This window comes from Spea bombifrons, chromosome 2 (genome assembly GCF_027358695.1).
Source record: "Spea bombifrons isolate aSpeBom1 chromosome 2, aSpeBom1.2.pri, whole genome shotgun sequence".
Classification (NCBI taxonomy): Eukaryota; Metazoa; Chordata; class Amphibia; order Anura; family Pelobatidae; genus Spea; species Spea bombifrons.
The window spans coordinates 82,559,675-82,583,769 of record NC_071088.1 but is presented as its reverse complement, the minus strand read 5'-3'; the positions used below and the strand labels follow the sequence as shown (position 1 = coordinate 82,583,769).

The window sequence follows — 24,095 nt, the reverse complement described above, 5'->3', positions numbered from 1 at the left end:
TCTGCCTTTACATATGGACGCTTCCAAATTCACTTTTCTATGCATTTTAAGAATGTAACTGAAGGGTAATTGGTCATCTGTAATTCCACTTGACTTTTTCACATATAGTATTTGTTTTAATAGTGTGAAACCTGCATTTCACCTGAGAGTTATTTAGATTTTTACTTACAGAAAAAATCATATTCTTCTTGTCTTGATTAACAGCCCTTGGGTCAGGAATAGGATCGGTATGTTTGATCACAGAGACAGACTCCCCTGTGGAATGTATACACCAATATTTCATTAATCATTATCTAATTTCTCATGTTCAAAAAGTATGTTATGAAGTATAGGAAACAGGTTCTAGACTTTGGAAAGAAAATATTCTGGGAAAAAACAACTAAAACAGATACAGTTCTAATCACAATGCTGCACATTGTAACTAAATAGTCCAAACAATAAGATTAGACTACTCTGGTGCATGCATTTTCCATGTTCTCCCGGTGTCATCCTGCATGTTTTTGCAAGTGTTCGCATCAGATCCTGGTGAGTGTTTGATTGTGCCAGTCCCTCCAATGCTACGCTTCTGCTGTCCTTTTATGTTTTCATGTTGTAACCTTCAATCACATGCTGATGATTATTAGGGTTTCCAAAAAGTGCTTTTTGTCTTAACAGGTATACGTTTTACCCTACTATGGTTTTCAGTACTTTGGATTGACTTCTCCTACATGACGTTGAGATGGGGAAGCATAAATGTCACTGTCAAAATGCCTGATGGATCTAATAGAAAACAGCTCACTAATGCAAGGGGCACATCCAGTACCTAAATCAGACGTGCCTACTTGATTTACAACAAGCACTTTTGTTTATACTTTAAAACATTGTCAAATCTCGTTTCTGTCCTATGTCTTAATGTATGCATGCACTGCTTCAATTGCACAACCCAATAACCGTAGCTTCCAGGGTTCAACATGAGCAATGCAGGTGACAAATAACCATTTGCCAAAAGTTCAGAGAAAAATTCAAAGGATGGAGTCCAAAAGTTTACTTAGCCCAAGCTTACATGTTAGTAATCACTATGTCCTCCCTTAGCCTCCCTCACAGTCCTTAGTCAAACAAGTGAGTCCATGTCTACTGCGTGGAGGTGTCCAAGGAAAGTTTTTTCATTAATATCTGTTCCAAAGAAGTGATCCAAAAAACTTCCACACAGACTTTTAGTAAATATTATTTAACCCCTTTGCAACCAAGCATGTGCTATTAGTCCTATAAAATATGGTCCCTGCTTGAAGCCCTGCTTACTGTGATCAGCAGCACTGGGGATCAAAGTGAATAGAGAGAGAAATAGTGCTTCTCCCTATTTAAAAGAAATAAAAAAAAAATCTAAAGACTCCAGTGATATCACAATGACATCATAAGGTTTAGCATCCAGTTCCATCAAAGACTCAAAAAAGTCTAAAAGTTAGAAAAAAAAATATTAAAAAAAATGTAAACATTTCTTTAAAAAATTAAGATGGGAAAATGAAGCCATATCTGTCCTTATAAAAACAATATATAATTTGTGTGGGTACACTAAACATGGAAAAGGGAATCTTGGTTGGACAAAGATGTGGTAAAAATAGCAAAAAAGCTCTGGTCACTAAGTGGGGGTCATGAAGGGGTTAAAATAGTCCTTTGACCTTGGAATGGTGCTTACCTGTCAGAATGGACTGATCCACCCGTAGTGTTGTAGATCGGATTTCAATTATTCTGATATCAGCGGGTACCTTGTCACCAACTATCAAAAAAATGAAGATACATATTACACAAACATTGCTTTAGTTGGGTGTAAGCTTGTGTTTTTAGTTTGTCAATCGGCATATTTTTGGGGGCTTAAAAGTTCACCTCACGGCAGCAGAGATTGGTGGCTGCCTGTGGCAGAGCCAGCTTTACCTAATTAATCTCCTGTATCTTCCTTATACATTTTTCATATTTAAGCTTAGAAAGGCTTCCTGAACTAATAAATGGCGATCAGCAAGTTAACAAAATGATGGAAATAAGGTAATGGGGACCAATCATCATGAAGATTCTGAGAAAAGAAAGGAATGTCTTTCTCTATGGTGTACACTACATTATTTTAATAAGTAAACATCATTGCATAGGTTTATTCAGTATATGCAATATGTAAGATTTGTGAAAAGTAACAGATCTGTTTAAAGGAAAAAATATATTTCTGTCTAAAGACTCACAACACAAGAATGCAATGTTGTGAGATATTTTTACCAAACCCACAATAACTTATATACAAACTATATATTAAGTAGCTTTGAAAATGGATTGTGAAAGTATTTTTAGTATAAGTTCTAAATATTTCCAGTTAAACAAAGGGAGGCAAGATGATTTAAGTATTAAAATGCATGTAAAACAAACAAAAAAGTGTTGCTATTTTATTTTACTAATCTCACGGCTGGCTTAGATTTACAGGTGAATGGAGGAAGAATTAATTGAACGTTAGAAATAGATACTCATGGTCTCACAGTACTTTCCTCATTGGATTTGGGGATATGGGATTTAAAGTTCAAATGCAAAGTCCTCCCAAATTTCTACGTTTGATTGTACTTTCAAAAAAGCACTCCTTGGGAAAATAACGCCTGTAGCCATCACAGGGATTTGGGAACTGATCCTCAAATTTATGGATTACTCCCTCAAAACAATTTAAGGGAGTCTTTTTACAACACGTCTAAGGAACTTTATTTTAAAAGTAAAATCCCAAAACGGTGCCACAATCACAAATAAGACTATCTAATAATCCCTCTTAATATATCTCAGTGTCACTAAACTGTGAGTACAAAGTACTGTGAACATTACATCTACATATCAGAAGGAATACCATTCCAGAAAACAGTTTTCATTGCATGGCACTGTAATTCTGGCAAAAGCAATTTTATGAACTGTTTAAGAGATGTAGACATTTGCACATGTGTCTCCTGTCTTTGAAAAGTCCGTTTTAAGCAGAAGGGAAAAATCTAAACATTATTTTAGTTGGCTCACTCACTAGGATCTGCTCCATTAAGACTACGCTTTTACATAACCTTGTCCAAGTACAGGTTTTAAATATGATCATTTATAAACAGAAGGACGCTGTGGCCCCAACAGCTGTCATTATTAAATCATAATTTTGTTTTTATAGAAACAACCGCCAAAGAAAAAAGCCTGTAGTTACATGAAATATATGGAGTATTATAGCATGTGTGGGTTCTTGCCAAGTCCTTTGCATTGCTCAGACAGCTTCCCGGACTGTGTACGTCCCTGACACAATGTTACTGTTTAGACTGAACTTCTAGTAGTTGTCTAGAACAGGGTTTCTCACAGAATTCTTTTATAGTCTCTTGTGCGGTCCAAGGTGTGTTTTGCTGGATAGCACTACACCAGACCCAGGGCATTTTTCCAGCCCCCCAGCACTTACTTCCCCGACTGACAGCCTTTGCTCCTCAAGGGGATGGGTGACATTGAATAAGGTTACAATGGCACAACTGAGGTTGAGCTGGCTAGGAATAGACCTCCATAGTATAGCTGTGCCAGGGAGTCTAATTGTTTAAGATAGGCCCCAATTGTGTGGTAGAGCTTCTGTGTAGTTATATGGTCTCAGGACTCTACGTAGTTCAGAGCTTTTTAAATCTCAATACATTTATATGTAGAGTGCCAGGTTACTTAGCCTACCCTCAATTGCTGCAGACTTATACAGTACACCCTGTAGAACCAACAGAAAAGGGCTATGGATAAAGGAGGAGGACAAAAATGTGAAATGGTGGTAATGATATAGGGGCTGAAGAAAGCTTACTATAGATGATTGTATTCTTAGCCTTATGTTAGTATAGATGTAAATAACGTAGTTTCATGTTACAAATCTCTCCAGCATTTATGTGATTAAATAATGAAAGTGGCGGCCAGGCCTTCAGCAGGTGTATCAACTGCTACAATATTGAAAAAATGTGGTTTCCTAGGAGGATAATTCTGTAGTAATCTGCAGAGCTAAGCAAAGCAGGATAAAAACAAGAAACCACTTCACAGCACATCTGAGCAAGGGCTGAGGTAACAAGTTACATATGACTTCAAGAAATAGAATCCTGTTTAACCCATTAAGTGTAAACGCAATTGAGCAAATAATTCAGCCCCACCTAATGACGTGTTTAGAGCGAGCAATATAAAATATGCTTCACAGACACTTGATTAAACTGAAAAGATGAGATTGTTAGATTTTCAAGATTTATAAGATCCCAAAATTAAGTTTTAATACCTCTATTCTCATTTTTTTTATTACCTTTTATTTATTAAGCAAATTACACAGCAATGTACAATTTATGACTTTACGGTATATAACAAGTTATCTTTCTTTACTCTGCATATGTATTTAGTGATCAATTCACAAAAACAAAACATATCAACACTATTAATAAGTACATGGATCTTTCAAGGTATGTGGCAAAACATGTAAGCGCACCAGCTCCAACAAGTCAATCAGAACACACTAAAACTCTTTTTACAGCATGTCTTCTCTTTGTGGTCTAGCCAAGTGGTGGCCAGAAACAGTTGATTATGGTACAGGTGCTGCAACGACGATCCCCACTTTTGACTGTACAGTCACCGACCACCTGTGCTCACCCCAGAAGAGAGAGGTCACATTCCAGAACGTAAATATGGAACATAAAATGATACCCCTTTTTTAATTAAATGTGCTTTTGTTTTAGGGGAAACAGGGAAATGTTCCCTTTTCATGTATGTAATTCATATGTAATAGTACAATTTATTCCTTTATTTCCTTCATGTTGCCTATGGAAACAGCACAGTACACACCTAGTGCACATGGGAAGTGAGTGTAAGAGGTAGATATATTTTTAGTTGTGCAACATTTAATATGGGACTTTGGCTATTTAATTATAGATTAATGCTATAACGTCTGCTGAGATCAAGGTTTACAAATAGAAAGTAGATTGTAGAATTTGAGAGGTTTTCAAGAAAATGCTCATAGCTAAGTACTTTTAAGGAAAACGAAGCAACTAAAATTGACATGTTCTAAAGTTTCTCGAAAATCTTTTAATTTTCATATATAGCTTGAGGACATAAGAGAAACCTAAAGCATTATTTTTTTAAAATAATGCGTGGGTACACTTTTAGGTGCTGATCTGAAAGTTTGTGCCATTTTAGAGTCAGAGATTATAAATCATTTTGTCTAGGAAAGCATAAAACAAAGTTGGAGAATGATGTCTTCACAGTAGCTATATGTGTCAAATGTCAGGATTTTCAGGAGCAGTTTCAGGTTTTTACCCACTAAGACAGTAATACTCAATCCTGTGTAACAGGTTTTTGACTAGGATTATATCACTGTACATAGAAAGAAGCCTCATTTAACAGGGTTTTTTTAGTACTCTAATGTGGACACAAGAATTGGGACATACGCCAACATTGACTTTTATGACATTGCATTCTAAATACATAGGGATTAATTAATTAATTGAGGGGGGATTTTTCTGTGGAGATTTTTGCCAGTAGAGCATTTGTGAGGTCAGGCACTCGTGTTGGACAGGAAGGTCTGACACGCAATCTCTGTTCCAGTCCATCCCAAAGGTAAGATTGAGGTCAAGTTCTTCCACACCAAACTCATCCAACCATGTCTTTATGGACCTTGCTTGGTGCACTGGGGCACAGTCGTGATGGAATATAAAGAGGCCGTCACCAAACTGTTCCGATAAAGTTGGGAGCATTGCATTGCCTAAAATGTCTTGGTATGCTGAAGCTTTATGATTTCTCTACACTGGAAGCAAGGGACCTAACCCAGCCCCTGACAACCTAACCCAGCATCCAACAAACCCAGACAGTTCCATGTTTGAATTCTCTGAGCTCTTCAGAATGACCCATTTTTTGCACAAATGCAGGCTCAATGGCTAGGTGCTTGACTTTATACACCCGTGGCAATGGTCTGATTGAAACACCTGAATTTGATAATTAAGAGGTTTGTCCCAATACTTTTGTCCTTATAGCGTATGTTGTACAATGTTGTTACTATGTAATAAGCTGCTCATTACTATGGATACCCAGTGATAGCACAACCCCTAAAGGGAGTATATGACCTGGGGCAATTTAACTTTGGCGGGGTCCCCTTTCCATCCATCTGAAACTATGAAATACTGCTGAAAGGTTGCCGTCATTGGCCATATGAGTCATATTTTGTGGGTTTTCAGATTTCACTGGAGCAGTATCTCCATTGACTAGACATAATTTTTTTTGTGATCTCCTAGGCAACAAGGAACTCAGGTCCTGCAATGACTGCATAGTTATCCCAGTGGGAGAGAACTGCCTAAACCTTCATACACTGCATTGCATTTATGTTTTTTAAAATTAAATAGTGTTGGAAACTTTGATCGACTCTATTAGAAGTAAATCAAAATACCCTAATTATATGATCTTTGCTTTGTCTTGATGTGTATGCACAGGATGCTATATATTTACTTCTGCTATTAAATATAAATTAATTTTTATAAATTTAAGCACATTTTTCCACGGAACTTTTTCCTAAGCATTTTTGGATTGTTTTGCAGAAAACTCTTGCATTCAGTTTTTGTGACCAAATAATCTTAAAGGGTACTACTGGAAAAATTATACATGGAACAAACCCCCTCCTACATTATTGTAGAAAAACACGTTTGGAGAAAGTAACGTTCCAAAATTGGGAACAGATGAAGAAATTAATTGAATCTGAGCTTTTGTATATACTAATTTCATTCTCTTGAACTTCTAATTTTCATATCAGTGGGTATTAATTTTATTAAAAAAAAAAAAAAAATTAACTCCAAACGATATGATAAATACAAAAATCAGCATCGTCAGACACATTTCCCTAATGGCAAGAAGCAGCACTTAATACAGTGCCGTCCACATATATTGCCACCCTTGGTGAATATAAGCAAAGGAGGCTATTAAAAATTGTCTTTTTTGTTTACTCTTTGATCTTTTCTTTAAAAAAAAAATATGCATAAATACTCTGGTCATATGGATGTCAAACAATCACAAAGACAACATAGCTTTATGAAAAAATGTTAAATATATGTGTGGCACAATTATTGGCACCCCTACGAGTTCATATGAGAAAAATATATTTGAAGTATATTCCCACTGATATTTTACATTTTTGTACATCTTGTTGACTAGGAACAGGAAATTATTCAACCATGACCTAAATATTAGGTGACACAAAGGCCAAAGTCCCTTAGCCATTCATCCCAATGGGTAAGTCCAATGAATACAGCTGTGATGTGTGGCAAAAAGTTGTTGAGCGTTACAAAATGGGAAGTGGCTATAAACAAAATAGCAAAAGCATTGAAAATGCCAATTTCCAGTCAGGGAAATAATTAAGAAGCTCCAGTCAGCTGGAAACGTTGGGGCTGTTTTGCTGCCAGAAAACCTGGACATTTTGTTAGGATACATGGCATCATGGACTCTATTAAATATCAACAGATATTAAACAAACACCTGTCCAGAAAGCTTAAAAATGGGCCTAGGTTGGATCAAGATCAACACAAAAAATGGTTTACTGACCATAAAATAAAAGTTCCTATCATGCACCTCCCCTGACATGAAGCCCATAGAAAACCTGTGGGGTGAACTGAAGTGGAGAGTCCACCAGCATCAACCTCAAAATTTAAAGGATTCGGTATGGAGGAATGGCCTCAGATCCCTGGCCATGTATTCTTTAATCTCATCAGACATTATAGGAGAAGAAAGAGTTCACTGGCTGAGGAAGTCATGGACTGACGAAACGCGTGAGCCTATTTGAGCACTTTATTATATTATATTTTATTAATGATTAAGTGTTTAGATTAACAAAAAAATATGAAAAAAAAATTCTACTCGTTTGATGTATTTAATAAATTGTTTAAAACTTTTAATTATATACGTTATCTTGAGTGATTATTCTCCAAATAGAGGCTTGGGACACGACCTTAAGAGTGTCCAGCGTATGCTTTATGAGCCTAAATGTTTAATTTGGCTCTGAATATGGTGAGCAGGCCGTGTATGGGTTTTACAATTTTATTTGATGCAGTGATGTTTTTTTGCACTATGATGTCTCTCTTTGCTTTTTATATTCCATGTGATATTTGCATTTGAGAGACGTCAATTGAGACCGCTGAATAACCCGTACACGCTGAAATGTAAGTATTTTCCATTTATTTTATCTTGTGGATTCTACATTATATAAAGTGCTTTCTTTTCTATTGCTCGACATTTACACGATTGCATATTTATTTGTGGGGGAGTTTTTATATGCACTTTTGAAGAGTTTCTCACTATAGCAGCTTCTTTAAAATGATTGGTTATCATATTTTATTTATTTCTAGCGCAGCCTTTTTTTAACCTCTTTTGATTTGCCTATTATAGGAGAAGACACAGAGTTGTTATCTTGGCAAAGGGAGGTAGCACAATGTATTGACTAAAAGGGTGCCCATAACTGTGACACAAATTTAACTTTTTTTTTATAAACCCGTGTTTGCAATTGTTTGATATGCATGATAGCAGAATATTGTTTGTGTATTTGTTTAAGAAAAGATAAAACGATTAAACAATAAAGAATTATTGTCAGCCTTATTTCCTCATATACCATGGGTTCCAATGTTAGTGGAGAGTACTGTATATAATGTTTAAAGAGATTAGCATTCATATATTAACTATGAGAAAACAACTTCAGCCAGCCTTGCAGGAGATGCATAATAGATTGGCTTGGCTGTGGCAAGAAAAATTCATATATTAATATCTACTACCAGGGCCAGCCCAAGACATAATGCCACCTGGAGCGAAGTTTATAATGAAGCATCTGCCCCCCCCCGCCGACTCTAGGGGTCATTATCTACCCTTCCTCCCTCCCTATTATCTACCCTATCCCCCCCCCTTTGCACTTACCTTTCAGCAGTCCTGCGGCGAGTCTCCCTGCTCTGCCACGGTGCGCGCTGCTTTACTGCTGAGCGCCGGAAATTACGTCATTTTCCGGCGCTCAGCATTACAAGCCGGCACCCAGACCGAGCTAGAGGGCTCGCAGAGGAGAGAGAGGGGCGCCGAGCGGGTAACCGAAAACCACTCGGCACCCCTCTCTCTCCTCCGCCTGGGGCAATTGCTCCACTCTGCTCCATGGTAGGGCCAGCCCTGTCTACTACAAGATTGAGAGGTACCAGGAAACAGAGCAGAAACGGAAAAATACAAAAAACTGCAAAGCAAAGAACATAACATTTTGCAATATGCTATTCTGTTTTTGCATGACATCTTACATATTGTAGGTTACTGTGCTTCTTCTACTTTATTTCTACAGTCTATCATGTGTTACCATTGAATTGCACAATGGAAATATATCAATTTTATTGTCAAAACCTATGATGTATTCCAATGTCATTTTTGCGCGTCTCTGTAATTTTCCTAAAAACATCCCACAGCAGGCACCAGCAAAAATGTAGCAGCTACATACATACCAATTTCCATTTAGTTTAACAGTGAAACCCCTATGAGAGTGATGTTTCTGTAACACTGTTGAATATGTTTTAAGTTCACCATAGTAGATCAAACTTTTAAGACACACCCCGAGTATTAATTTTCCAGGAGGATTAAACCAGTCATGACAACATTGTTTATTTCATTTTATTTTTTACCCCAACGTATCGTTCCCTAGAGCTTTGGGTTCTGCATTGAACCCTGTCGTGACTGAACCATGTTAGTGTACCAGATCGTGGATGAGGAGGGACCAGGTAGATCTACAGAGTGTTTAAATAGAAACATTTTGCAAGGTGCTGAAGTTGGTATTTTAATACCAGGAACATACATTTCAAAAGGAACAATTTGATATGACTGTTCCTCTAATAAATGTCTATGAGGAAATTGCCTATAATGCAGTATAATAAAGCAACTAGCAAATTCAATTTGGGAACAGAATCTGGCTACAAAATATGTGGATTAAATATGTTGCACAATTGTATCCTTCTGGGCTTAAATAATTGAACAAGGCTTTTCCTGTAGTGAATATCTAAATGTCATATCAATGTGTAAACTACATGGTCTGCCATAAATCCATGTAATGTTGCATTTTACAGACCACGTTGAGCATACGAGAGGTGGGTGCGGTGGGGTACAGGTCCAATTAAGTACTGCCCGTCTGCAAAGGAATGCCAAACCAATAAAAAAATAACTCAAGGTTCAGTACCTGCCACCTCTACAATGTCTCCTGGAACTATATCTCTGGCTCTGATACGCTGCACTCCACTTCTGTCTCCACGAATCACCTTCCCCATCTCCGGCTCATACTCCTTCAAGGCTTCAATGGCACTCTCGGCATTTCTCTCCTGCAATGAGAAACATAGAATTATTCAATACATTGAGAATATAGTTTGCACTATAAAACGCATCCAGCAATAAATATGTTACTGGCTGCACCATTATAGAATGTAAAATAATGAAAAAAAAAAACTGTATTTTGCTTTATGTACTTGCTGATGACTTCAACAGTGAATTATTATTTTTTATAAAGTGCTCACATATTCTACAGCCTTGTACAATGAACATAAGGGGCATACATGTAAATGATAACATGGCAAGACTGGAAACACAGGTAATATCAGAGCGATGTGGGGAAAGGGGGACTTGAAATACTTCAAAGTCAAAAGGAGAATCCAAAGAATGGCATGCAGTTCTTTTCTTTATCTTTTTTGCTCCACCAGTTTTTCTTATTTTAACCAAAAAAGTGGATTTTCAGCCATAGCAACTATACAGCTTAACATGTTTCACAGGTTTTCTTTATGGAATGGGATTTACTTGAAAAAGCAACGATACACTATGGAATGTGTATGCTGTGAAAGTTGTCTATACCTAGTAAATTATACACAATATAGACAGCATTAATATTAGTGTCTCCCAATGCCTCTCCACACGTATATGAATGTGCACTCAGGAGATGCTATGCATAGAAAGCCTTTAGTAGGAAGGGTCTAGTCTGAAATCCTGGTGTGTATCCTGCACTCGAAGACTGAAGGTCTGAGCATCCTGTTCAGTAAGCCCTGGATTGTAACAACCAGGCTAAGGAGCAATACAAGGCTTAACTCAATCACGTTTTGCTTTAACTTTTGAAGGGTTGTTGAACCCACCAGTGGCTTTAAAGATGATAAAACGTAATTAGCCTTTTTATGCAGTCCCTTCTACATTCAGATGCCCTAGGCATAGACCTTAGTTAAAACTGGCTTGGGATTAACGGCCCATGCTGGATGTACTTTTTACAGGATACAAGAAATTCACACATAGACTATTTATAAGCAGGGTTTATTCTTTTTAGTTATTTTTACCTTGACGTCCAATTCAATATTAACCTAATTACTGCCAGCTAAGCGTTCGACACTTTCCCTTTTGCAGTTTTGTAAGTTACTCGGCGTGTCATGTAATACTTTTTCCAGTTATGGTATTCTGTAACGGAACTGGCTTGCTTTCCAGTTCCCAGCATCCTATGTGATTGTGATGTGCCAAGAGGAAATGCCCAATAAATTCAGTTAGGAATATCCCTGTGGCAATATTCCCTGAGCCACCCACAAAGTTTAAAACCTGGAGGGGATGGCAGTTTAAATAACAAACACTTTAGTACAGTATTCAGAGCTCTGTTATCTATATATTTTAAAAGGTGATGTATGTAATGCTTTAATATACATATACACACACTATACTAATCTTCTTATAGGGGTACCAATTTAATAACTACATGCCCACAAATGCCACATAAAACATTTGTCTATCTGAGCACATCTCTAGTTAGAAACAGTGCAAAATGATAAGGTTTATTATCACTATTGATGCATATAATCCTATGCTAACTGGTAGTGATCATTATTTTCATAAACAGCCATGTAATCACGATACTTGGTCAGCTTAGTTTGGAGCCCAAACTGGCTGTGACAGGTGTAGCATTGAAGGGAATTGGTTTAAGAGCAAAACTACTGACAAGTAAACTACTAATCCAATATTCTCTGTAGAAAGCGACTGCTATGGGTGTTTACCTGAGAGTTCCCAGGTATAGTGATGAGGTATTAGTAGCAGAATAAGCACTTTTTCGCTTTAGTTATTCAATTTCATACCATCATAATGTAGTATGGAAGCCACTCACCTGCCATACTCCCACAAATGCATTGATAAAAAGGATCAAAATAATAACTATTGGCTCCACAAAGGCAGTAGTAGTCTCTTCGCCCTCTTCAAACCAGGCCAGGATCTTAAACACAGAGCACAGTATAACTCAGTTACGCATACTAATTAAATTACTCAATTCGAAACAGGCTTGTGATACGCAGCATTTTGTCTCTGTATCGAGCACACTTGCATATTTATGACAATAAGGACCATTAATGTTGCATACCACATATAGTTTGTATTTAAGATGAATGTTGGGGTCAAAACCCTTATATCATGTGTCAACAAAGGAGGTATTGACCCAGCATGTAACCTGCACCAACACTGGGTCTCAAGCCAGTATACCTGTACGCATCTGTAAATAAAGCATGGTTTATGAACCGAACCATGGTATCTACTGCAAAACTCCTACACTTTAAATCTGTTTTTTCTGCCAAAGAAGAGCTCATATTTCTTACTCCCATGTTGATCTTTAGGGAGGTTACCATGCCTACACCTAGATGTGCACACAAGGAGTCTCGCCTAACATATGGTAAATGGCAAGGGCAGGTGGAACTCTGGGCCACAACTTTACAGCTCCTCTCTGGCCTTATTAGCGGGTTGTACATGTTTTGATGTGCAAGGTCTCATTTAATCTGTGTTTACAATACCTGTAAATGGAACATTTCAATAGTGGCTTTTGGTAATGACATGTCAGGCAGATATTATAAAATGAAAAACATTAGGAGTAACATGGGTTTTCTAATCAAACAGACAATGCACAAAATCAATTAATCTGGCTTCAAAACAAATCATTGCTTCATCTGTTAGTAAACAGACACATCAAAAGTAGTCACCACATGTATAGCCCTCTAACAAATCTCCATGATGTCAAAACTGGAGGAAGCACAAAGCTCTTAAACCCCAGATCCAAAGGTTTACAATGATTTTAAAATTGCAAGGCTTATTCATCTTCGCTCGAGTACACAACTTTTTTGAACAAGCCCAAACTATCCACATGTGCCACTTTTGAACTTTTTCACACTGACGTATAGCAGCCATAAATCCCACACATGTATGCCCACAATCCGCCCTGTATAAGCCATGGGTGCATGTGCCTCACTGTCATATTTCTGGTTTCCTCACTGGGTAACTCCAATCATCAGGTAGGTATATTTTTTATATATAGGTTTACTAGTAATTTCCCCAAAAACAATGTGTATGAAACACCTGTTATGTATCTATAGATGGTAGACCTACTTTACAACCGGTTCTAGCAACTCACAACTGAAAACTACACAATACAAACATAACACTCTTCACATTCTGCAAATAGAGTCTGAGTATTTTATATTAAACATTTGAACCTCATATGTTTTAAGGGTCTGACATAATATGACTCATCCACAGGTCAGAAAGCTGCTAAAAAATCACGTGTTAAAATAAACCATAATCTTTAAAAATATATATATATAACAGAATTCTGTAATCTTCTTGTTGTAACGTTTCTGGCCACACATCATTTTTTAAAAAAAAATATAATATTTGGTCACTTTCAGTACCATAAGCACCCCAAAACATCAATTTAAGTTTTCAGATATGTCCTAAGCTAACCAATCCTGGTGATTTTCACATGAATATGTACAGATCTGACTCACATGCTTTTAACAGCAGGAACCTAAATCAGGCACCCACGCAAAATGTTAGAGAGCTAATCTTCCGCAACTATATTTGCAAGTGAAATAGAAGAATTTTATTTTAATTAATGACTTACTATTCCTCCTACTAGATGTTTTTTTGAGTGCCATATCACACTAATGGCATTGGCAAGAGATAGCAATTTATCGTTCTGTAACTTTACAAAGAGCTGCAAGATTTATCTTGCATTGCAAGCTTACAGGAAATTATCTCCCTAAAAACTAAAATTAAAAAAAGGGACCCAGAATCATACCTGGTATCCAGGATTGGCTCTCTGGGGCTACCTATTTGTAAGGGAGGGGCTTTATAAGGGCCAATGGCAAGCCACTATGCATTATAAAGGGCTAACTCTGGCAAATTATTCTGCAAGAAGGGTTGAGCTTGTCCTGCATAATGCATAGATCAGTCAATGAAGCAACCTTCAAGAAATCGCACCGATTTACATACGCTTTATGTGCTTATTTAGTTAACCCAGAATGGTGAAGTAAAATGGGTGGGAAGGGCATAAGACCACCACAGAGTTTTCACTGCCCATTGATGGCCCAATTATGAGGTCAAAGAAATATGACTAAATGCTGATGATGAAGAATATTTTTATACGGTTACCTATAGTTTAGTAAATATGAATTTTTAGTTGCGATAATGTGCCATTACCAGAATTGTAAAATGGATTGTCTACGGTAACTTAATTTAACACTGCACTAATGTAAGACCATAACCTGTGATTGTATATCCAAAGGGAATATTTTGTACAGCCTCCCTAAACATGGGTTTTCTATTTTAGCCAATAGATCAAATGACTTCTAGAGAAAACTAAATTACATGGTTTCACAGACAGCCCTCACACAAAATATTTTTTTACATCTGCTGGTACTCTATGAACAAAATGTCAAAAATATTATAATAATTAGATTTGGCACTGCAGTATAATGATGGCACATGGGTTACCAGCGTTCCAGCATGGTCACATATTCCCCTATGAATTATCTCTCAGAACATAGTAATCTTGTCTAGTTGGGTGAGCATGCCAGTTACAAAGTCAACAAAGGTGAAGAGTCTCCTAAATCCATAATTCCAATATGTCAGATTGCCTTGATCCCCATGAAGTACACAAAAAGTCCTTCTCTAATGCAAACAAAATACTTTAAAAAACGTTCACATTTGTCAAAAAGAACTACGAAACGAGTCACAAACACCATTTTGTATGCGCAATATTAAAGTCTGTGCTGCCATATGATGAGGGTAACATGTCAATCAGATGATGAACAGTTCCTGGCCTGATTCCTATTTGCATTTGCAGGGGCACAACCGAGAGACATCAAACCACCACTCAGTAGGTTGGTGACGATAATCCCAAATGTAGTGTTTTTTTATATTAGTATTTAATTGAAGTCTTTAGGAGCTCTGTGCACATTTGCATGGCATTTTTATTAGGAGGAACGTAAGAGGCCACTCTGACCTTTTTTTCTGAAAGCCTTCTCTGGGTTTATTGCAATAAAAATAAGCCTGTAAAAAAATGAGCTCATGAATAGATAAATATAAAATAAATAACGTTTATTGGTTAATTAGATACATAAAACAGGCATGGGTTCTGGCATGCAGTTTTGTCTCTTCATAATTTTAATTACCAGAATTATTTGGCCTGTTGGCTCTGTTCAGTACAGGGTGCTTTGTGTTAGTCGTCTTTTACGATTTCATTTGAAATTCATTTCCTCAACTTTTGTTGTGTTCCGAGAACTTTCGTAAAATTGTAGGACTTCTAACAATCCACATTTTACTTCTGTAATCAAAAGTCACTTACCATAGTGTAGGTAGAGAAAGGGCCTGAATTAAACTCTTATCGGATACATGATGCAATGTGTAGCAATTGTGATGTAATCACGTACTTGTTACAAGCATGTTTTGGGATTTTTTTTTAATTTTATTCCTTGTCAGATATAATTAGTTACTTTTGCTTGACATTTCCTGATAACCAATAAAGATTTTAGAAAATATTACTCTAAAAAAATTTGCCAGGATCGTTCATCTGCAGGCAGGAGATCTGGTTAAATTAAAGTTGTGGTATATATTGCTCATTGTAGACTGACAGCAGGATATCAGCATTATATATTATTGGTTGTTTAATGAAGGCAAATCATGTGTATACATAGTACATACCAATACCAAGAAGCTAAATTAAGAAGGAACCGTTACTGTATATTTCAGGTTACCCCAAATCTTAATTCTTACAGATACCTAAACATATGAATCATGTCTTTACTGGAAGGGTGGTTGATAAGCAACATCATTATTTACTCATTTTATAATGAGAAGTAATAGTAAAAATAATTATAATAAAATATATATCTATAATGCGCCAGGAATTTACACAGCACTTCTTAATTCTTCATCCATTCTGTATATCTCACTAAAATATTTCTTCTATGAACTCTTTTTCAAAGCATGCTACCAAAACACCCACACATTCTAACACTTTCTAAGCATTGATTTGGTTTTAGTGGCTGCAATGAGACAATATCTATAAGGAATTACGTGTATACCATCACTTTGCACGTTTTCAGTTTATTCTGGGAGGTTAGTCTACTTTTTGATTTCTTACATTTCTTGCATATGCTGCTACTTTATACATGTAGCAACACAGGAATGGAACTGCATGAGCCAGAGATGTTGACCTATATGCAGTTGTTTTGGTCTCATGAGTACAGTCTCACATCCTCCCAAGTGAGCTGTTTTTTGTGGGACATTACCTGATTTACGGAAACTTTCCCATTATCCCCCTTAGCTGCCCCAGTGTCCTGATTTTAGGTATAATGGCCCATCCTGCCTCTGACCATGCTCTCCTCACCACTACAACAACACAGGTGTCCGTATCTAAGTACCTGAAATGTCTGGGGGTAAGGTCTAGTCAGCCACATACAGATTCAACATTAAAAATATTTAGCAACTTGGTAGCCTATGTATGTTGTGTGAAAAAAAAAGTAATTGTTATGTTTGTGCAATTTTTTGTCACTTACAAATGAAACAAATGCAGCCAGGAGAAGTATCCGCACTAAAAGGTCTTCAAACTGTTCCACTACAAGTTCCCACAGAGATTTCCCTGTAGTATAAGAGGTAATGTTAAAATACACACAGATTAAAGGCATTTCACTGAAATACTGTAAATATTAACAAAATACATTAATATGAGGGATCCAAGCACATCCCTGGTCCTATCTGGTATCTGAACTTAAACACCAGGTCTTGTAGCAATCTGACAATGTCCAGAAAATCATCTTTACTTGGGTAGCAGTGCAAGCCAGTGCTTCCAAGGTGACATCTGTGTCCCTTTTACATAGCTACATACAGTCACTTTAATTGTACTGCATGTTGAACAGGGACTTATTCCAGAATAATATAAATAAAATCTTAATTTATATACATCTCACATTCTAATGTATAAACATTGTCCTGAACGTTAACAGTGGTAGACTGTTATTTCATGTGATAATTCAGATCTACAGCATCTCTTTATCTACATAGGAACCAACATTATGTTTCTACCAATCGAACCATTCCATTGAATGCTAAGGTAATAAGGGTGTCACCATCTTGGATATCCCGGCTATACATTTGTGTAACATTCAAGTTAATTAGTTGAGTAAAACATACCTTCTTCTGCAGGTAACTCTGTTGATGGATCCATTTCAGAACAATACAGCCATGAAAAATAAGAAGGGGGGGGGGAGAAAGACACATTTATTAGTTTTTTCAATACTATAAAACAAAATGTTCCTGACTTCTTAAACTCTACAAAAAACCTTGTTATACACACAGACATACTGTAGGAACAGGTGGGGATATTTAGAATGCATGGTCATCGTAAATAACTTTAGAGCAAAAACACCAGTTGCTTTTTATTATTATTATATATTTTATATAGCGCCATCAAATTCCGTAGTGCTGTACAATTGGTAGACAGGACATAAGTAGTATGTAACATAATGAATTGACTTACAGGGACAACAGGTGAGGAGGGCCCTGCTCAAACAAGCTTTCAGTCTAGAGGGATTTAGGGTGTATTACACAATAGGTAAAAGTGCCATTGTAAGGGATAGACCAGCCACACTAGCGTAAGTATTGCATTAGAGGGACTAGGGGAGGTAAGCTTAGGGAATATGGGGGTGTTAATGTGCAATATTATAAGCATCCTTGAAGAAGTGGGTCTTAAGGGATTTTTTAAAGGACTGAAGGCAGGGGAAGAGACAGATAGGACGGGGAGGGCATTCCAGAGGATGGCAGCAGCCCTGGAGAAATCTTGTAAGCGTGCATGAGAGCTAGAAATCAGAAGAGAGGATAGAAGGAGATCGTTGGATGAGTGGCGAGACCCGTTAGGAGTGTATTTAGAGATGAGTGAGGAGATGTAGGGAGGGGAACCGCTTTCAAGGGCTTTGAAAGTAAGAGTGAGGATTTTGAAATGAATCCTGAAGCGCGCAGGCAGCCAGTGAAGGGACTGACAGAGGGGAGAGACGTTAGTAAAGCGATGGGAGAGGAAGATGAGTCTGGCAGCAGCATTCATGGTGGATTGTAGATAGGTGAGACCGTTAAGAGGGAGACCAGCTAAGACAGAGTTACAGTAATCAAGACGGGAGATAATCAGGGCATGGACAAGAGCTTTAGTGGCATGCTGTGTAAGGAAGGGACAGATGCGGGCAATGTTTTTAAGATCGAGACAACAGTTTTTAAGAGACAGGCTGAATGTGGGGGGGGTGAACGAAAGGTTGGCATCAAGGGTGACACCAAGACAGTGTGCATGAGTAGACGGGAAGATGATGGCACCATTAACAATGGGCATTGGAGGGAGGGAAGATGAGAAGTTCTGTTTTGGAGAGGTTAAGTTTCAAGAAACATGCAGACATCCAGGTAGAGACAGATGCAAGGCAGTTAGATACACGATCTAAGACAGAGGGAGAGAGATCAGGGGAGGATAGATAGATCTGGGTGTGATCAGCATACAGGTGGTATTGAAAGCCAAAGGCTGAGATCAGTTTGCCAAGTGATGAAGTGTAAAGAGAGAACAGAAGGGGTCCTAGAACAGAGCTTTGGGGTACCCCAACTGAGAGAGGGAGGGGAAGTGTTACTGTAGACGTAGATGCTGAAGGTACGGTCAGAGAGGTAGGAAGTGAGCCATGAGAGAGCAGTGTCACAGAGGCCGAGATCATGAAGCATTTGAAGGAGAAGAGGGTGGTCCACAGTGTCAAAAGCAGCAGAAAGGTCCAGTAGTATTAGCATGGAGTAGTGGCCCCTTTGATTTAGCAGTGAGTAAGTCATTAGGAACTTTAGTAAGGGTGGTCTCAGTAGAGTGTCAAGGGTGAAAACCAGATTGAAGAGGGTCAAGCAGGGAGTTGGAATCCAGAAACTTAAATAATTGGGTATAAACAATTCTTTCAAGAATCTTGGAGGTGAAAGGAAGTAGAGAGATGGGACGGTCACTGGAGGGATCAGTCGGGTCGGGATTTTTAAAGATAGGAGTAATGGTAGCATGCTTGAAGGAGGATGGGACAGATCCAGAAGTGAGGGAGAGGTTGAAGATATGAGCAAGGGTAGATGAAAGAGACTGGGTGAGATGGGAAGGGATGGGGTCAAGGGGGCATGTGGTTGGACAAGAGGAAAGAAGAAGAGCATACACATCCTCTTCAGTGATGGTAGAGAAATGAGTTAATGCAGTGGAGGGAGAAGAGGTCAGTGCATAGTCAGAGGAAGGGTGAGGGCAGGGTGGTGACTGTGCAGATATGTCATCTCTGATAGTTTGAATGTTATTATTGAAGCATGTGGCAAAGTCAGATGCATTAGCGGAAGGGGTAGTAGGGATCGGTCAAAGCAGAGAATTGAAAGTATTAAAGAGTCGTTTAGGGTTGTGAGACACGGAGGAGATGACGGAGGTGAAGTAGGTTTCTTTAGCAAGGTTGAGAGAAATATAATTTGTCTTAAGGGTTTCAAGGGACAATACTTGGAACCAAAAGAAAGCAGGAACAGTGTCTCAAGGTCTTGAGGAGGAAACTCTTCTGTGAAAATGTGGACATCTGGCCACCCTACTCAGAACTGTACCAACTTGAAAAACAGAACTTGTTAAAAAAAAGAAAATTCACTGTCCATTACTTACAGCAGTGACACATGCTGAAAGAAGCAAGTATTTTGCAGATAAGAAACCATTTACACAAACATCCAAGCTACTAATTTAGTGAGGCCTTCAGGACAAAAATTGGAGAATTCTGTGTGTGAGAGGTAGAGACAGCCATGAAACAGGTGCTTTTTACAAACAATATTACTGAGGCTGTACAAAGCAATGACAACTGTAGACTTATTCTAATTCTTATAACAGAAATACCCGTGAGGGTACTAGTCTTTCCGGCATGAGTAAAAGCACTACACGAAACAACGAGGTAACATGATTACCTTTATTGGTCCTTTTTTCAAATTTTGATATGCTTCTGAGCACCATGTACAGTACTAGTGTACTATCTTGTGGGAAGTATAAACTTAAACTCACAGAAGGAAATCAATTACTTAATAAGATTTATCCATCCATACATAATGCAGGGAAAGTCAGATAAACATTAAAATGAAATGTATTACTATGCAATTTATAATCAACATAAGAGAATGATTTAATTGGAAGAACTCTAAAAAAACATATTACGGTACTCATCAATAACTTATGGATTTATGGATCTTTGGCAGATTAGCAATGAGGCACATTAGGCATGACAGGAGCTGCACTGTGTGGGCTTCTATAGGTAGACGGCTGCATTACGTGCCCCTGCAGGATAAGGGCAGAAGATCTCACTAAATGGAAGTAGGAGAGGGGACGTGTGCTTGAAAGATAAAGGATTTGTTTTGGTGGTGCAGGCCTAGAAACCCAATAGGATCTTAATCTGGTTGTGAGTAGATCTGTCAGTTTTTGTGTGGTTTGGGGCAAAGTGGGCACTCAAACATCCACTTATATCAATTTGTCTTTGCTAGTTATGATATTCAATCCTGTAAAATGGGAAATCAATAAGGAATAGGTGGTCAGCTGCATGCCAGGAAATGTAGGTGCAAATCACCTATCCCAAATATCTTTAAACATATGGTTAACACAATGTAGACATTACTTTTATATTCAGACCAATGTCTAATTTAGTTTACAAATCATTAAAAAAAATGTATCCTCCTTGTCTTTCTTTCACTCTGTACGTGAATTATAAGAACTCATCATGCATCCATTGCTTGCATAATTCCTATATCTGCCTGCCATTAGAAATAAAACATTAAACCCTAAGGAACGGTCCCTAAATGGGCAATTCACATATTACTCTTACAATTCATTTTGCAGTTGTCTTTTGTATAATTCCCACACACATTCCACACAAAAGGTATCCAATTTAAAATATTTTTCTTGTTGGCTTAAAGGTGCTGCTCCACAAAACATTAAGTTCTCTAGCATATTATTAGTATCTTTTATTTATAAAGTGCCAACAGTTTACGCAGAGCTTAATACAATACATAAATTCAAGGGATATGACAAGACAAGAATTGACAGACTAAGACAAACTGATACATTTGGTGGATATTAAGTAATAAACCTTTGCAGATCGGTTTTATTCTTTTTCTTGAAGGTTTAATCACATTAAACAAAAGGCTTTTTCCCCCCAGCTCTTAACAACATTAACTACTTTCGTGTCACAAGACAATAGGGTACTCCCTGGAAAAATCAGTACATTTTATGTGATTAAAGAGTTTTTTTGCATGGAAGGCTTTTGCATTTAACTGTACTATGGATGGTGTTTTTAATGCTGCAATTAATTTTAAAAGAAATTAAATTAAACAGTATAGGTGGAATAGCACCTTTAAACCAATGAATACTGTATGACTATGACAGGAATTACTGCATCGTTTCTTAATTCTAAGGAGAGCCTGACAAATATATATTAGGAGAATTTGCATCATCTTCCCCTTAAAAGAGCCAGGGTATTTACCGGTATTTTAGGTTAGTAACACGGTCTGCATCGTAATGATCATTTTGACATCTGTGACATGAAAATTACAGCAGGGAAACAGGGCAGGAACAATATACAGTACAAAATGCCCCAAAGCCAAACCAGATGCTCATAGAGGATGAAGAAATACCAGTTGGCTACCTAATTACTATAAACCTTAAATAAATACTGAAAAGAACAGTCATTAGTCAACTGTTATTTTTTAATCAAACCACTGAAGCCTTTGCTATAGCAAAGTTTGAATTACTTGTTTGCATGCTTTTTGCCTGGAGGCTCCACTTTTTTGTGCAATACCACTAGAGGTGGGTGACAAAGTACCACCTGAGCCAGGGTTGCACCAAACCACAGCATAATTCACTAAGCTTGGCCTTCTGGTTATTTTAGCCAGTTTGAGGCTTGTCTTGCTGTTCTCCACTCCTGATAAGTCCATATCTGCCCTACCTAAAGGGAATGCATGATCAAGAATTACTTTTATGATGCTGTACCGGTTCTCGCAGCAAGCACCATGGCACATGATCGGTCAGCCAACAGCCTAGAGTAAAGGCTGCCTGATCTCCCATGTGGTGGCAATGAGATGTCCCTGCCGCCACAACAATGTCAAGGCATTCTGCTATGTACTCATGGGCTTCCTGACTAACATTTTAAAGGACATAATGGTACATCCTAAGGGGACTGAACTGGTTAAATGAAACACATAATTAAAACTGAAATTTCTTAACTGATAATATATACAGTATACACACACACATGTACATATCATAAGTGAACAACTAATTAAAATAAAAATAATATTAAAATTCCTATGTGTGCAAGGATCTCTGATGAAGTAGAAAAAAATATTAAATATCATAATCCAGTAGTGGTTTCTAGTCATGGAAAGCAGATTGGAAATACAATATTCTGAAAAAGGTTTGCTTTTGTATTTCATAGTTTGTGTAGGGCTGGATTTCATTACTGAGCTCCCATGTAGGCCACAGCTCAATTGGTCGATTAGGGGCATTCCTTTTCTTTACTTTTTAAAGTTTCCCCTTATTGACCCAGATAAGAGACGCTTCATCCAGTGTCTAGGTGAAACCTGGAGAGTTCCCAGGTATGGTTAGAGGGATTGCATACGTATCTTCTATGTAACTGGCCCATGTTCATTTAGTCCTCAGAGGCAGCTAAACAATACCCCCTATGTTAAGGGGCCCCCACTTGCTGCTTGCCTGTTACAGTGTAATTTCTGTACTAGCCTGCACTGTAGAGCATGCACACGGTATTTGTTGTGCTGGTTGATTGAGAAGCCAGGTGGAGGCCTACTTGGTGCAAGGGACTCTCTTGTGCAGCAGGGGTATTTGCAGAGACACAGGCAGAATCCATTATGGGCATCAGTAATGGCAGTCAGCTTCCTTCTTCCTTCGATGTGTACAAGGTCGGCTAGGAAGAATCTTTCTGCAGTCACTTGTTACAGCCAGTAGAAGGGGATGCTGTATGGCTCGCTGCTTGTAAGAAAGATGATGCCCCACAGCTTTGTTTGTAGTTCCCTTTTTGCCCTTTAAAGATAATTTGTGTGCATGATATACTCTGGAGCTTTCCAATCCCAAGGGTGAATTGTGCTTTGTCTGTCTATGGGTTAACGAAAAAAGCACCACATTTGTAAAATGCTTAATAGGATTACTGCTTTTCCAATGTGGAGGGAGCCCGTTGTAACAGTGTTGCCCCAGGGTCCCACCTGACTTCACAGCACAATGTTCTAAAACAGTGCACTAGCATATGACACTATGTCCAAGTGCTATGCACAGTGACATGGAAAGGAGGTAAGTAAAATTAAATGCTTCACTAATTTTTTTCATTATTTCTTTTATAAAGTAGCATCTGTAAAATGACAGCTCAATCTTGGGACCATACCCTGAGGAACCATACCCTGAAACAGCATGGACATGTGACCACCCCATCCTTACGACAGAGTTGACCCTAATTCCCACCTGTTCTCAAACTGTCTGTGTTTTCTAGTCCATACAATCACTCTTAACCCCTTAAGGACAATGGGCGGTCCCTAAACCCATTGAAAACAATGCATTTTGAGCCCGTACATGTACAGGCTTTGTCATTAAGGGGTTAAGAAGCGTACAGCGCAGTAACTTGTGTAACACATTGTATACTAGCCAGTGCACAGCAAAAAGTGTCACATAGCAACATTGTCATAAAGACTTGTGGATTGTTTTTTTTTTAGAGAGCGGTATGCTTGGGGACTACATATACAAAGTA

The 24,095-nt window shown here is 37.9% G+C and overlaps 1 protein-coding gene across 1 annotated transcript in view; it reads right to left on the bottom strand.

Moving 5' to 3' along the window:
- Window positions 1–24,095, bottom strand: part of ATP2A3 (ATPase sarcoplasmic/endoplasmic reticulum Ca2+ transporting 3) — a 78,914-nt gene that overhangs the window by 31,111 nt on the left and 23,708 nt on the right. The window contains exons 2-7 of the mRNA XM_053454942.1: window positions 17,482–17,499; window positions 16,848–16,930; window positions 12,134–12,238; window positions 10,193–10,331; window positions 1,673–1,753; window positions 170–255 (exon numbers count right to left, since the gene is read on the bottom strand). Of these exons, the coding sequence (XP_053310917.1) occupies window positions 170–255; window positions 1,673–1,753; window positions 10,193–10,331; window positions 12,134–12,238; window positions 16,848–16,930; window positions 17,482–17,499 (512 nt within the window). The remainder of the gene's footprint in view (window positions 1–169; window positions 256–1,672; window positions 1,754–10,192; window positions 10,332–12,133; window positions 12,239–16,847; window positions 16,931–17,481; window positions 17,500–24,095) is intronic.